This window comes from Lycorma delicatula, chromosome 4 (genome assembly GCF_047948215.1).
Source record: "Lycorma delicatula isolate Av1 chromosome 4, ASM4794821v1, whole genome shotgun sequence".
NCBI lineage: Eukaryota > Metazoa > Arthropoda > Insecta > Hemiptera > Fulgoridae > Lycorma > Lycorma delicatula.
Genome location: NC_134458.1, coordinates 207,738,031 through 207,753,165, shown reverse-complemented (window position 1 = coordinate 207,753,165; position 15,135 = coordinate 207,738,031). Strand labels below are relative to the sequence as shown.

The window sequence follows — 15,135 nt, the reverse complement described above, 5'->3', positions numbered from 1 at the left end:
ATACGATGAGGATATATTGAAGCTGGTGTATTGCTATGATAAATGCCTTAATTCATGTGGCGATTATATTATTATAGAAGTAGTATGAGGTATTTAGTTTAAAATGAAAAATATTTATAAAGTTTTTAGAATACATTTTTTTGCAATAAAATTGTCTTTATTTTAGAAATAACCACTCGTATTACAAAAAATGATGAAAATTTAGTAGATCAGTCATTTTTTAGAAAAAATTATAATAGTCATAACATGAATAAGTAAGAAGTATTTCTAGAAGAATAAATCATTAAGTGAATAATGCCTAAGTAGATTGTTTGACTGTAGAATAATATATTCATGTTTTGGTAATTTTGTAATGGAAGAATATGTAGAAGAAGGTAAAAACTATTGAGAAAGAATAACATTTCCATTATGATAAAAATTGGTGACACTTGTTCTGCCTGATTTAAACTGTTTGATCTACTTATAAAAATTTGCAAGTTTAGTACGCTTTTAATTATATTATTGTCAGCATTCGTGAGTGAATTTAAATTGAAATTATATACCTTCAAGAAAAAAAAATCTTATCACATTATCATGTTCTTCCAACAAACGTGATTAAATAGATTTAAATCTGGTTTCATTAAAAAAAAACAGATACCTGCAGAAATCAGCTGCTGGATCTTAGACTATAATTATTGACCGACTCTCAGCAAAAATAGATATAGTAAAATTGTGAATATTCTAACTTTTTCAAGAATTTATGTGATTACATTGCCAGTTTTTAAACCATTCAAATCGTTCAGTGTATGCAAATTACATGGCAACATCAAAGATTTCATTATTTGCATTTGTTGAGGGAAGACCATATTATCTTGTCTTCCGAATGAAAAGTGATGAGGCGTTCTACAATTAGCTCATATCAATCTTCAGTAAGTTATTGGTGTAAAATTAACAATTAATTTGATATTTATTACTTTCAGAATCTTCTTAATTGTGTATAAATATTGAGTATTAAAATATTAATTTGTATTTTTACTTTTTTTTCAGAAAAACAAATAGATTGGAAGAATCAAAGAATATTTTTGATACTATTGTAAATAATTTGGTATTTAGAGGAGTTTCAATTATTTTATTTCTTAATAAAACAGACTTACTAGCTGATAAATTAAAACATGGAGAAACAAGCATCAGATGGTTTTTTCCAGAATTCATTGGTGACGAAAGAAAACTTGAAGATGTACAAACTTTTCTATTAGATTATTTTAGAAATGTTAAAAGAGATCCAAGGAAACCATTATTTCATCATTTTACCACAGCTGTTGATACTGAAAATATTAAAGTTGTATTTAATGCTGTTAAAGATACAATATTACATAGGAATTTAGAATCATTAATGTTACAATGACCTTTCATTAGATGTGTAAAGGTAAGCAAGCATTTAATTTATTACTTTGATTATTATAAATTAAAAATCGTCTTGCTGGTTGGAGCCAAGATTCCTGAAATCTGTGGATCTGAATTTTTATACAGTGACATTATGTGTTGGTATTTCAATTGTATTTGATTCAGAATTTATGAAACTGTTTGGCAAAAAGTTTTTTTTGCAAAGTAGTTTTTTTGTTGGTTATAAATGTGAAACGCAGTTTATAACAGACTTCAACATAATTAAAAATGCATTGAATGTCTTTAGAAGATTATACTAACCACTGTATCTGACGGATATATCTTGTACTTAACCATTTTACTTTTTGTCTTTCAAAACTCATATGAATTAGTAATATTTTTATGCTAACAGGTCTTGATACCATCCCCACATACAAATTTGTTGTGTTATATGCAACAACAGTCATTATACAAACAGTCTATGCTATATGTGCAATGATTACACAAACAAGGGATGCAGATGTCTATTAACCTCAAATCAATAAAATTTTCGTTTTACATCTGGAGTATTCTAGAATAAAAAAATAGTGTTGGGTGTAGTTTCATTGCATTCTGTTACAATACTAAGCACATATAACTTGATGGGTGACAGTGCCAGATCTGATGGGCGTTTTGCGATAAATTTGGTATCTTTGGAATCATCAGTGGAAACATGGATTTGACTGTACTAGTTTGAAATCTATGGAGACGCATGATGGATGTGAGTTTGAAATAAGTTCATGAATTAAAAAGTCGTGAGTGAAATTTCAGTTCTGTCGTTCAAGTACATACACTTTCAACTGAACATGCATTCTCCTTCAAGAAGTAAAATATAAATTCTTCTTTCTTACTGTGTAAGTTTATCAAATATTTAATAATCAATGAAAAAATGTTTTTAATAATTAATAAATTTAAATTTAAAAAAATCAATAAATGTAATTACAAAAACCTCTATCAGTTCAGTAAATATGTTTTGTTCTAGTTTACATTTGTCACTGTAATTGATAAAGAACTTAAAATGTGTCTGATAAAAAAAAATCTGTAAATAATACGAAAATAAAAACGAGAAAGGAACATTTTATCTTACAATCAGCATTTTGTTGTAATACATTTATGCTATTCAATAAAAGTTTAGGAAATAGAAATTTACTTTTAATATTAGTAAAAGTTTATTTAATTTACAATTTAATTTACAATTAATTTAATTTACAATTTTTCTAATTATAAAGAGAATATGTCCTACACGTAATACTTCTTTTGTGTTTATGAATGAATCACTGTTATAACATGTAACAAATTTATAAACAAATTGCAGCTGTCTGAGCATTGAGCATTGCAACCATACTGTAATTGAATGAGAGATATGCCATTCTAAAAGCACCATTTTAATTCATAAAATAGTTTCATATTTAAGTCCATCATGCATTTCCATAATTCTATTTTAATTAAAAAATTTATAATTGAATTTATGTTGCCCTGACAGTTACAATGATACCAAGTGTAATGTATAAAAAATCTCTTCCCAGTATGCACTTCTTTTGCAATGGAAATATCATGTGTGTTTTAATATAAATCATTAAATAATCATTAAGATTTGGTACTTAGCAGAGTATTACATGAGAGTTAGATTAACAACTTTTTAGAGTATCAAATTTTTATTGTTTTATAGATGTCTAAATTTTACTTTATGAAAATTTCCTTAAAAACTGTTATTTTTCTATTTTCACACCAATAAAAAGGAAATGGAAAACGAAAGGAAATGTTGGTTTTTATGCAGAAAAATAATGAGGATCCTAATTTTACATACATCTTTTTTTTTTAGAGCTTAGTATATAGCTAAATGAAAATATCAATTTTTTAATACCATCTAAAGTTTAATAAAAAGAATGTCATATAAGAAACAGTTGTGTAAACCTTTTTTTAAATCAGATATCTGCATAGTATGAAATGCAACAGACCTAAAAGATCTGAATGGTAATTTGCTGTAAAAAAAAGCTTCAGATGTTTACTTGTTAGTCTGTTTAATTAAATTTTTGTATAAGTTGTAATATTTTTAAATGAAAAATGAATTATCTGTTTGATAAAAATTCTAATTAATTGGTCACTATGATAAAAAAATAAAATACACTCATAGGACATGTGGTAGAGTAATGTGCAAAGGTCATTGATTTGGTCAGTTGACAGTAAATTGACCAATCTTGAAGCGATGGTTTGTTTAATTACATAAAATGTTCTTGAAGTTCTTGATGTAGGACTTTTAAATTATAAGTCCTACTTATAAAAATTAGCTTTTTAAAAATAAAATTCTTTTTTTGAAGAAAAAAGGATAAGGCATTTAGAAATTTTAAGCAAAATATTTTAATCTTATTGAAAGTAGGTATTTTATGTTAAATCAACAAGGCCCACAACTTGACCAACTGGGATTTTCATGAAATTTGGTATGAATTACTGTTGATAAAGTTATGAGAAAATACTGAATATTAGATCTCTAACCATTTCGTTTTTAGAGCTCTTCAGATTAGCTGGAAAATGGCAAATTTTGACTTGCGGCAGTAGCGTTAGGTCAATATAACTTTGTTATTTATTAAGGTAGAATGATAAACTTGGTCTCAATTTAAAGCTTATTTGATGATGTTTCTTATATATAACAAGTCCTTTAATTTTCTTAAACCTTAGACCTCAAATTTCAGAAAAAATAGTCTTCAATTTTTTAATAAAAAATATATCTTATTCTTCATTATATTGTGAAGCAGTTAAGAAAATTTGAAACTGGGACTGCTTTGGGATCAGGAGATAAAAAAATGAGATGTGTATCAATCAATGTTTTAGAAAAATCTACTTTTTTTTAAATTTCTAATTAGTTTTATAACAAGAATGCAATGAATATTAATTAAGTCAAAATGAAGTTGAAAATCATTACACTTTATGCTTAATATTGAAATTAAGTTAAATTACAGTTACAGCATTTATGATTTGGACATTTTGACAGTCTTAAAATTCTTACACAGTATACAGAAATTAAAGCAGATCAACAAAATTTTAAAAGTAGTTTTATACATTCTTAAATGTACTGTTTCATTCCAATAGCTGTTATTTTAAATAAATATTTTAATTTGTATTAATTTTAAACAGTAGTCTTATAAAATACATCAACAGCATTTAAGTATTGATTAATGCTAATGTACTAATTAATTTTTCAAAGTAATGTTTCTTATTAAAAATAGTTTTTTATAATAATGATTTAATAAATGTAATCTTGATATTTTCATTAGCTTTCAATTATTGCTACTTAAAAATTATATCAATAACACTAGTATTAAGTTAAATTTAAAAAAAATTGTTTATGTGCTTGTTTGAAATATCTGATTATTTCGCTGTCAGTTTTTCATTTGCCTGAGTAGTTTCCGTTTCAGATAATGTATATGTACGTCCAGTAGCAGTTTTCAGATTAAATTTCGTTAGTACTTCCTGTCGAGGTAATATTAGAATATCACTATGTACTGGAAAAACATATGAAGGAGATGGACCTGGAAAGTGAAGAAAACTTACTTCCACTTCTTCTGTCTGATTCATTTATAGATAATACACAAGCCAACCACCAAGCATCATTATAAATGCATGTGACAAAACCGTTTTGTCAGTGGTAAATCAGAAATTTTAGGAAAACCAACTTCTGTTTCATGCAAAACTTTATGTTTATATTCTTCTTTTTGGAAATAATTTTTGTTTTAAGATATGTTTTCCTGGCTGATAAAATAGGATGCAACTTTTAAGTATCTGGAATCATCACCGCTTTTGCTAAACGAGGTGTTGAATACTTTTCTTCTTTCTGATATTCATTTGAAACAAATATGAAATTCTTATTTTTAATATTTGACCAAGCCCAATTGTAAAGCTGAGTGACTGTTGTTATTTGATTTTGGTATGGGCATTGTAAACTTGCTTTTGATGCTAATCTTTTAAGAGTTCCACCAAGACCATCATATGCACTCTTGCCATGTGATGTGGCAAAGAAGTGCCATTCCACCTGGGCATCAGTCATCCTATGATACGTTAAATTCACAAATTTTTTATGATTTTTTATATTGTGCTGCTGAGCCATCTGAGAAGTAAATAAGTTCGTTCACAATATTGTACTTTTCTTCTAAAAACTAAATTAGTTTTTTCTGAAAAAGGTGAACTTGTGTCATGTTGAAGGCAGTCAGACGTAACAAATAAATTATCATTTAAAGTGTCTGCATTTCTTGACTTTTAAAATAAATAGGAAAAGGATGAATTGTAACCTGTTGATTGTTACAGTGAAACCCTTGGGCTTCAAGAAGCACAAATAAGTAATTTTTAGCAAGGTCACATAATGTGATAAAGATTCCAGGTTCAATTACAGTTTGTAAATTTTTTAAGAAGTTTGACTGCTGAGAAGCAATGAATGAATGACGAACGAGAATTGATAATTTTTCAATAAACATCTCAATAAAATCTTCTGTGTTCTCTACTGTTTCTAAACTTGAATGATCAGTTGATATTCATTGCTTAAGTTATTTTGTCTACAGAATTTTCAACAAATATTGAATCTAAAATGTTTTTAAGTTGTCAGAATCTAGGTAATTCTTACATTCACCAAGATAACAAATTTCTTGAGATGGATTACAAATAATTTATACCACAGAGTATTTATAAGAAGTGAAATGATTGCCGTACTCTTTTATTAAATAATTTAATTTACATCCTTTAAACATTTATTTTTATGTTCTGATGGATAACATACACTTACACTATGAGTTCCACTGCCACCTGCTAAAACACAGTTTTCAGGATGTAAAGCAGCAAAGGTAGAAAACCCAATTTTAATACTTCCATTAGTTTATTTAAACTGTTGATTACCTCTTTCAGATTAGCCGGTACTAATCTTTTTTGAACTTAAATGTTTCCACAAGGTGTTTTGATTGTGACAGTCATTTTTGCCTGGCATTACATGACTTACATCAGTCTGGTTTATAAAGTGCCTGAATACATCCAACTATGTTTTGATCCAGACACTTTCCAGATTTAGGGTTCGGTGATGACAGAATCCCTTGTTCTATAACTAGTTGTTTTGCCTGTTGTATCATGTAATTGGTAATCCCTGCAAATTCATTTTGCACTTTTTTGATGCTCTAACTTTGTGGAAGAAGAGTAAGAATTGTTATTTTAAGACTTTTAGCCATTGTACAATTAAATTTTTCTTTCAACTGTACCAAGATTTCGCTATCAGGTTCAACTTGAGATGAAGTCTCAGAGTTTTTATTTGCTACATTGAATATTTTTTCCTTCATTGACGACTCAGTTTTTGCAATCTTTTTGGCAGGATATGTTTTTCCATGCAATCTTTTAAATTTTATAGGTGATTCCCCAGTACTTGCTAGACTCCCATTGAGCCTGTCTAATCCATATTAGTTTCATCATAAAGGGCTTCTGTACCATCATTTGCTTCTGAAGCTTTATTACTAATCGAGGCAAATTTTTTCTGACACTTATCACAGATTTTCAATCACTTTCTAAACGTGGATTTTTTTTCTGTCATCCGTGGTAACACTTTTCTTAAATTCTTAGTAACATTATTATGACCTACTTCTTGAAATAGATAACAACATTTATAGTAGTAAAACATTGCCATACTTCAAAAGATGCCTAACTTTAAAAAAAACTGTACCTACACCAACACTTGGACATAGACTGTGACTAAATTGTTGATGTAGTAAGCTTCAATACATTATACATTTTGTCTTCCAATTTGAATTAATTACACAATCATCGCATTACATCATCATTGGTCATTTGATTGAGTTGAGATATACTATTTCTTATTAGTAGACAAAACAAATAAGCAACATATTACTTTATTATTTTTAGTTTCTTTTTGCAAGACATTTTATTTGATTTTGCAAGTGTAGCCAATAAAAATTTGAGTATTTACCCTCTCAAAACCCCACAAAAAATATTTTTTTGTTAAAACATTGATACACATTGAAAATCGCAGTTGGTGGGTTGTGAATGGCTAACTACTGGTTGATTTGACACGAATGGCCCAAGTGTTAACAGCTTTTGATTTGTAGGATATAAATCTATTACAGAAATGTTTCAACTATTCTATTTTTGTATTAAGCTGCCTTTTTTTATGCAGGTGCACATTCATAACTTATATGATATTCTTTAATTAGCCACAAAACCAAGAAAAAACTTAGAGTAAAAGAAAAGAAAACAAAACCATTAAATGTAACTTAAGAAAGAAGTTGAAAGTAAAGAATGAACATGAAAATTATGTTTTGGTGTATATAAACACACATGTTCACAATTGAAATGTGGAAGGTTTTATGGTTGGGGTTGGAGCAGTATTATTTCATTTGGTTCAGTATTTGCAGATTATATGTGACAATGTAAGCAACATTGTTTTGTCTATTTGTTTTTTTAGATGTTTTAAGGTGTACATTGATCAGATAAAGCATTGATGGTTTCCATTAGAATCAAATTATTGAAGTTAGTTGTGTAAATCTGTTATAGCTAAAACCTATGAATTAATATGCAGAATTTTCATTTAAGTTTAATTATTTTTTAGAGTATTTGCTGCCATAAATGAACAGATCAGTACACAAATGAAACTGATTGTTCTTTTTTTGAATAACTTAAAAATTAGATTTTATTTTTAACAATTCTTTTTCATAGTAAGTTATTTGTATACTGTGTGTTTTTTGTCAGCATGTTGATTGAACTCATTATAAAAAATATTTAGTTACCCTTTTGAAATATAACAAAAAGTAATTATGTATCGCCTATCGTTATTAATGTATAAAGTAAAACCGGTAGGAACATTTTATTCTGGAGATTAATACATTTATCAGTTGTACATATACATTTATACCAATCATTAATTAAGTATAAATTGGTGAGTGTTGTAATTCTATTTGTTAGATGCTTTCCAGAATCAGTATACATTGATTATTAAAATAAATAATTCTGCCAATTGTGAAGTTGAAGCTGAGGTTTGGTTTTTGATGGTGGAAACTAATGCTTTTTTTTAGAGATAATCGGAATAATGCTATGAAATTTATAGGGAAAGTACTATGAGTGTCATTAACATCAGACAACAGTAGTATTGTTTGTTGGAAATGTTTGGGTTTGTACAAGATGGTCTGGAAGGGTTATTAATACAATATATAATATTATTATTATTATTATTATTTATATAATGATAAGGCCAAATGTTAACATTAACTGAACTGTTCATAAATGTTTATTATGCAAAGTTATTAATAGATTACTGTATTTACTTAGTGTACTAATATGATTGTAATTATAATTGTTTTTTTAGTTTCAGGTTTATTGATTATGTGAAGAATATTGCACTTAAAAAAGATTAATGAAAAAAAGAATATGTACTCTTAACATCACACTCTTTTTTAATGAAAAGCTAGTTTGTATTTTTATATCAACAAATTATATTACAGTGATACTTTCACCTACAAACCAGAGTTCATGTACTTTTACCTGTATATTTGAAAAGCATATCTTTGTTTGTATGTGTATATATATATATTTAAAAAAAAAATGTTTTTATTAATTATATAAGTGTGTGTGTGTGTGTGTGTGTGTGTGTGAGAGCGCATATTGATACATTATCATATCTTGGATCATTCAATTTGATCTAATAATCCATTTTTTATATTAATCCTTTCAACATAATATAATTATTTTTGTGTCGTTAATAATTTTGGGGAAACTGTGATAATTATAATCGTGTATATCGTGTATGCTCAGTTCATTATTATTATTATAATTATTTCATCTACTCAGGATCCTAATAAATTTTTATAAATTATTTTAATAAGAACTTCTTTTATGTATAATTGTAACTTCTCAGTAAACAGCTTATTGTATTCACTGATTATGTATAATTAATTATAAACCAAAGTTATTGCACTGTTAAGTAAAAGCTTAATTTAATTTATGGTTGCTTAATATTTTATATAATTCACAAAATTTAGAAGTTTACTTGAAAAGTTTTTTTTGTAATAAAAGTGTGTTTTTAGTTCATATGTTCAGTATGGATGATGTGGTGGTGGGACAACGGTATTTCAGTATTGTAACAGTATTTCATCTGGTAATTCATGGTGAACAGCCTATATCCATCAGTATGTGTTAAAATACAGTAAACCTCTCATATCCGAATTTTTAATTTATCAATTAAACTGAATATCTTTTTACATTCTGATCATTTAAATATAGGTTTAGAGTAATTAATATGTACTTCATTTTGTACATTAATGGGGGCCCAGTAATATCTATTTACTTATATTAAAGCCTAAATAAACATGTAAAATGAAATATATGAAAAAAGAAGAATATTGCATGGCAGCATATTGTGAAATTATGTACATTTACCATTTTTTTGCACTATTAGTCTGCAGATGAATAATTTGTTAGCAACTCATCTGTCCAATTTGACCGCCGTCCATACATTAATAAAGCTTATAAGAGTATTCGTAATACATTTAGTTTTATAGTTTTTAATTTTTTTGCCTGTAATTAAAAGATCTGTAACTTTTTTATTTAGTCAGTTCTACATTCAGTGACTATTTATAAAACATTTACTCACTTTCTTAACATTTAAGTCAAAAGTTACATTAATATTTGCTCATTATTCGTAATGGTTTAACTGATAATAAGTTGCTTAAGTTTATTAATTTAAAATATCTTCTATTTTTCTCTCCTTTTTTTTAATATACGTATCGGTCATCACACATATGTTGTAATTTCATCTTTTACATTTTCTTTTGATTGCTCTTTATGTAGTTTAATTAACAGGTAAAAAATGGATTAATGAGGAGTAAATTACTGACCAAGAAGACAATAGTAAATAATAGTGATTCAATATTTAGTTATTACAATTTAAGAAATAATTATTTTTGTAATTTCATCGATATGTTAACAGAATCTGTAACTTTATAAATTATTTTATTTTATGGCCTCATTATTATTTTATTAATATCTTTCCTTTTTATTAATTTTCTGCTTGATTACTGCATTTGATTGGAAAATACTTAATAAATAACATTGTATTGTGAATTAATTTAAGAAAAATGACAAGTACAGCTTTTTCCTGTTGTAATATATTTAATGATGAATAGATCTGGTTATTATATGAGGCATGCAGCTTAAGGCTAATAAAAAAATGACAATTTAATTTTAAACACTTATCATTATGAAGAACTATTTTTCAGCATAGTCTAATTAGTTGCATAACATTCCATATACTTTCTTCATATATTGTGGACTTCCTTAGTTGGCATAGGCCGTCTTTGATGAGAACTGATTTTTGCACAGTCCTAATGATATTATCATCTTCAACAGTGATTTAAATAGCTGCTTCAAATGCAGGAAGATGTGGAAATCACTTGGGATTAAGTCTTATCTTTTGGGAATGATCTGTTTGTTCCCATCCAAATGATATCCTGAGTTCTTGGGTTCAAACAACAGCATCAAGCAAAGCATTATTGTGAAGCAGCACAACACAGTACACCTTACCTTTTATTCTAGACCACACATCACAATTTCTTTAAAATCTCACAATAGGAGAACCCTTTCTTCTTGCGTTCCGTGACAAGAAATCAACATTAACGACACAACTGCCAATTTTGTGCCATATCATGGATGTGTTCTCATCCTTTGTTAAACTGTCTTACGCTGCTTTCTCCATCACTAATTGTATTTTCACCATAAATTTCTTTAGTTTTTTGATGAATCTCTGCTGGTTTCACATTTCTTGCATTCAAGAAACATATAATAGACCATACTTAATCAGCATTCAATTGCCTTAAATATGTAAAATTTACTAAATAATAAAATGTTATCTTAGTGTACATGTATATAGAAATCGTGTACATTTACATAGAGCTCTAACAGTCACATTTGGAAGAGTACTTTTTAAATTTGCCTCATATTACTTGAGTAATCAAGTAATATGCAAGTAGCAGCATGTAAATGCTGTTTATTTTATAGTAGATAAGAGATTACATAAAGCATTAATTTATGCAATATTGTGCTTATTAGGAAAAAATCTGATGAATGAAAATTTGCGGAAAATGTCTTTACAGGTAAATATTTGCATATTAAAAAAAAAGTTAAATAATAATGAATTTTTTTTTTTTGTAAATTTTACAGATAATTTGAATCTTTAAAAGTATGATGATGGACAATTGTAGTTATTATTAAAATATCAGAGAACATAATTGCAATGGATTCTAGTTAATTGGGACATATCAGAATAGGTTATAAATTATTTAATAAAGCAGCTACCCTAATAATGCTAAATACAATATTGTACAAAAAATATCTTTTGAAAATAAATATACACACCATTTGGAAGTAAACAAAAAAATTATATTGTTAATATAATTAAACATGGGTTGTAAATAAAGACTATAAAAAAAGTAATATGTATATTACATGTACTGTGATTTGAAATGTATGTTTTATGGAAATACATCAGTTAGTACAATTAAATGAATGCTAGAAAAATAAATGAAATTACCTAAAAAAAAGGTGAACAAATAAACATTATTAATATCATTTGATGGATTTATTCATTTTAAGTTCTTTTTGTTAATGATTGCTGTATAAATTCAGCATAGATATCAAACAATCTAATACAGATAAAGGGTTTTGTTATTGCAGAACAAACTAACATAAAAATCAATAGAGTTAGGTAGGATTAATAGGGTGAATTGGTTGTCATCATCGCTTTGGTCATCTGACTTTAAATATTTATCAGACTTAGTTCTATTTATAATAGATTTGTTGATTTATCCATCTATTTCACTGTAAGATTCAGTATAATCATGAATGATAATGTTAGGAACTTAAATCCATAATGTACAAAACAGTTTTGGATGATTTTATTCTGGCCACCTGTTAGCAACAAATTGTATTGCTTATAAGAGAAACCCCTGCACTAATTTTATTAACAATAGAATGTAATATTATTAAATTTCCTTCAATTTCTTCAAGAATATGATCATAAATTTCACATTACATAATTTTTGTATTATTTTCAACTCGTTTGGTATAATAAAATTGTGTTGAATAACAGAAATTCAGTTTGAATTTTTTTAAATGTTTAATGCAGATATATGCCGCAAGGTTTCAGTAAAATCTTTGTTGCTGCAGTCCATTGTCCACTTCATTATTCATTCCCTAAAAACCCCACTGATCATTCTTATTAAAATTGTATGAAACAAGCAGGCTATCCATCATAGCCCTTTAAAAGATCAAGGTTTGACTCTTTTCCAATAAGCAAGCATTCTTTTATCACATCCTAATATATTTACACAACATAGTAATGACATGCGATCTATTTCTTTCTTGGAATCTATCAAGGAGTTGTTTTTACAACAGCAAACCATCTCATGCTAACATGATAAAAATAAGCCTATTATCAGCATTGGAAAATGTCATCAGGTCAAAATATTTTAAGCAGATAGGCCATTTCATTCTTATCCGCATTGTTCCCCCCCCCTTTTTTTTTTAATATTGTCACCTTTTCTATTATGATAACCAATCATTTTTGTCTTAAATTCAGCTTTGTGCATTTTTTTTTTAATTCTGTTTTTATCTTTAGCATTAACTATTGAACTCTTTGAGAAGTGAAAGCTGAAACCCATTTTTTTAAAGCTTCTTTGACTTTTTGGTTTAGATTTCCATATCTGGGAGTCCATTCTTGCCATATCATATCCCCTTGAAGCATATGAAATTATGTTTGGCACTGCAATTATTTCAGTCACGACATTGATTTTTCTTTGATGATAATGAATTATTTTGCTCATTTACACAGTTTCTCTCTTTCACAAATTAAAATACTTCCTTAGTGTTTGTACTGAATCAAAATTATAATTTTTGTTCTAAACTCTTATCTGATACGGAATTGATTTGCCAGCAATAAACAGATGATGGATGAAATACAATGTACTGAAAAATAAGAGTTATGGAATGGTGAGAGAAATGAAATTAAAAGTAAAATATGACTGTTTACTACCAGTGTTAAAAGAAATGAACCATCATTAATGTGTGAAGAGTACTGTATACCAGTAATTTAACCCAGTTAAGCTGCAATGCATCCTTGTGATTGAAGAATATCGTCATTAGTAATCTAAGTTTGGTTTTGGTTTTTACGTGCCCCAATAAAACAGTGAAAAGCAGTTTCAGCTATTCCCAATTAATTGATGACCTGAGTAAATGAATTTTAATTAATATGGATACTAATCCACAAAATCCTTAATTCAAATAGGCGTATTGATAAACGACTTACTAACTTCAGAAATAAAGGCATTTTTTATTTATTATTTGTATTATATATATATATATATATAATAGGGGTGTGTGTATATATATATGTTTTCTTTAATAACAAAAAAGAATCTGTTATAGCCATTAATAGTCATCAAATCTAAACATGTCAAGTCAAAAATATATTAAAATAATAAATACATAAGGAAGTTTATAAAAAAATTAATTATAAAACTTTTCAGGATTATATAAACAACAAATAAAAAATTTAATCAGGTAAATCAAATTAGTAAACAAAATAAGAAGATAAAAAAAATCACTTATAAAAATGAAATATTAAAAGAGCTGATGGTTTTAGGATCAAAACTTTGAGACTTTGTGAAAAAAAATTAAAAAGATGTAAAATAGGGTGGCAGGAACATAAAACAAATGATCAAAAAAATAATATATAAACTTACAAAAAAAGTGTGAATAGATTTAAAATGTACAAGTAAAAAAGCTTTTATAAACAGAGTAAAATACTCTCTGTATATGGTAATATACTGCTATAAAAATTGCAACTTGTATGTGTAATTTGGAAGTTAGAATAATTTGCAGAAAAAAATTAGCTCATTTCAAGTTTACACATAGGTTAAAGAAAAATTTTTTAAAAATCTGATAAACTAAATAAATGGCAATATTTATTCATTTTACAACAGGAAAAAAGAAAAAAAAAACATTGGCATGCTTACAAATAAAAGTTATACTTAATGTTATGTCTACTTTTTGTTTGAATTATATATCCTCTACAAAAATCACGTAGTTGTTTTTCAAAGATTTCTATTTAGGCTCTCTAGCAATCAAATAATAACACTAGCAATATCAGTTGTTTATTATACAAATGTAATTTTACATTAAGAATCAAAGTGTCTAGTGGCTGATAACATTTGTTTGTAGTATTTGAAAAGTAGTTCATTTAGGATGGAATATGGCAATAAATATATTTATCATAAGCTCGGGAAAGGTTTGTACAATTTTGAACAAAAAAAGAAGAAAATTTATTTAAACAGACTGATTAAGGCAAAGAAAGAAATTTCCTGTTTCAATCATTATTACAAATGGATTTATTTATAAATTATTTTAAATCAGTGTTATAATTTTCTACCTTGTCGGTTTATTTTAGTTATCATGAGTATAATAATAATTCTCTAAAAATTAAAAGTACATTCTAATAAATGGCAATTTTATTTATTTTGTTATAAATATTAATAATCATTTTAAAAAACAATAATAATATTATTAATAATAATCATAAAAAAAAATCACTTTTTGTATTTTTTATAATGTACTGGTATTTTAATGAACAATTGTAACTTAAATTAAGAAGGAACTTATTCAGTGTAAATGTAATCTCTTAATTTTGTATGCTACCTTATTTTT

The 15,135-nt window shown here is 26.7% G+C and overlaps 1 protein-coding gene across 3 annotated transcripts in view; it reads left to right on the top strand.

Moving 5' to 3' along the window:
• Positions 1-14,930, top strand: part of cta (Guanine nucleotide-binding protein subunit alpha cta) — a 104,745-nt gene extending 89,815 nt beyond the window's left edge. Inside the window, exons 3-5 of one of the 3 annotated variants that reach the window (XR_012756254.1) lie at positions 1,027-1,405; positions 8,747-8,951; positions 11,596-14,930. Coding sequence is in view for 1 of the 3 variants with exons in the window: in XM_075365109.1 (XP_075221224.1) it covers positions 1,027-1,384 (358 nt within the window). In the remaining 2 variants the exon portion in view is untranslated. Of the gene's footprint in view, positions 1-1,026; positions 1,406-7,561; positions 7,815-8,746; positions 10,406-11,595 lie in introns of those variants that run through there. The other 2 variants (XR_012756255.1, XM_075365109.1) reach the window with 2 other exon arrangements.
• Positions 14,931-15,135: the final 205 nt, after the last annotated feature.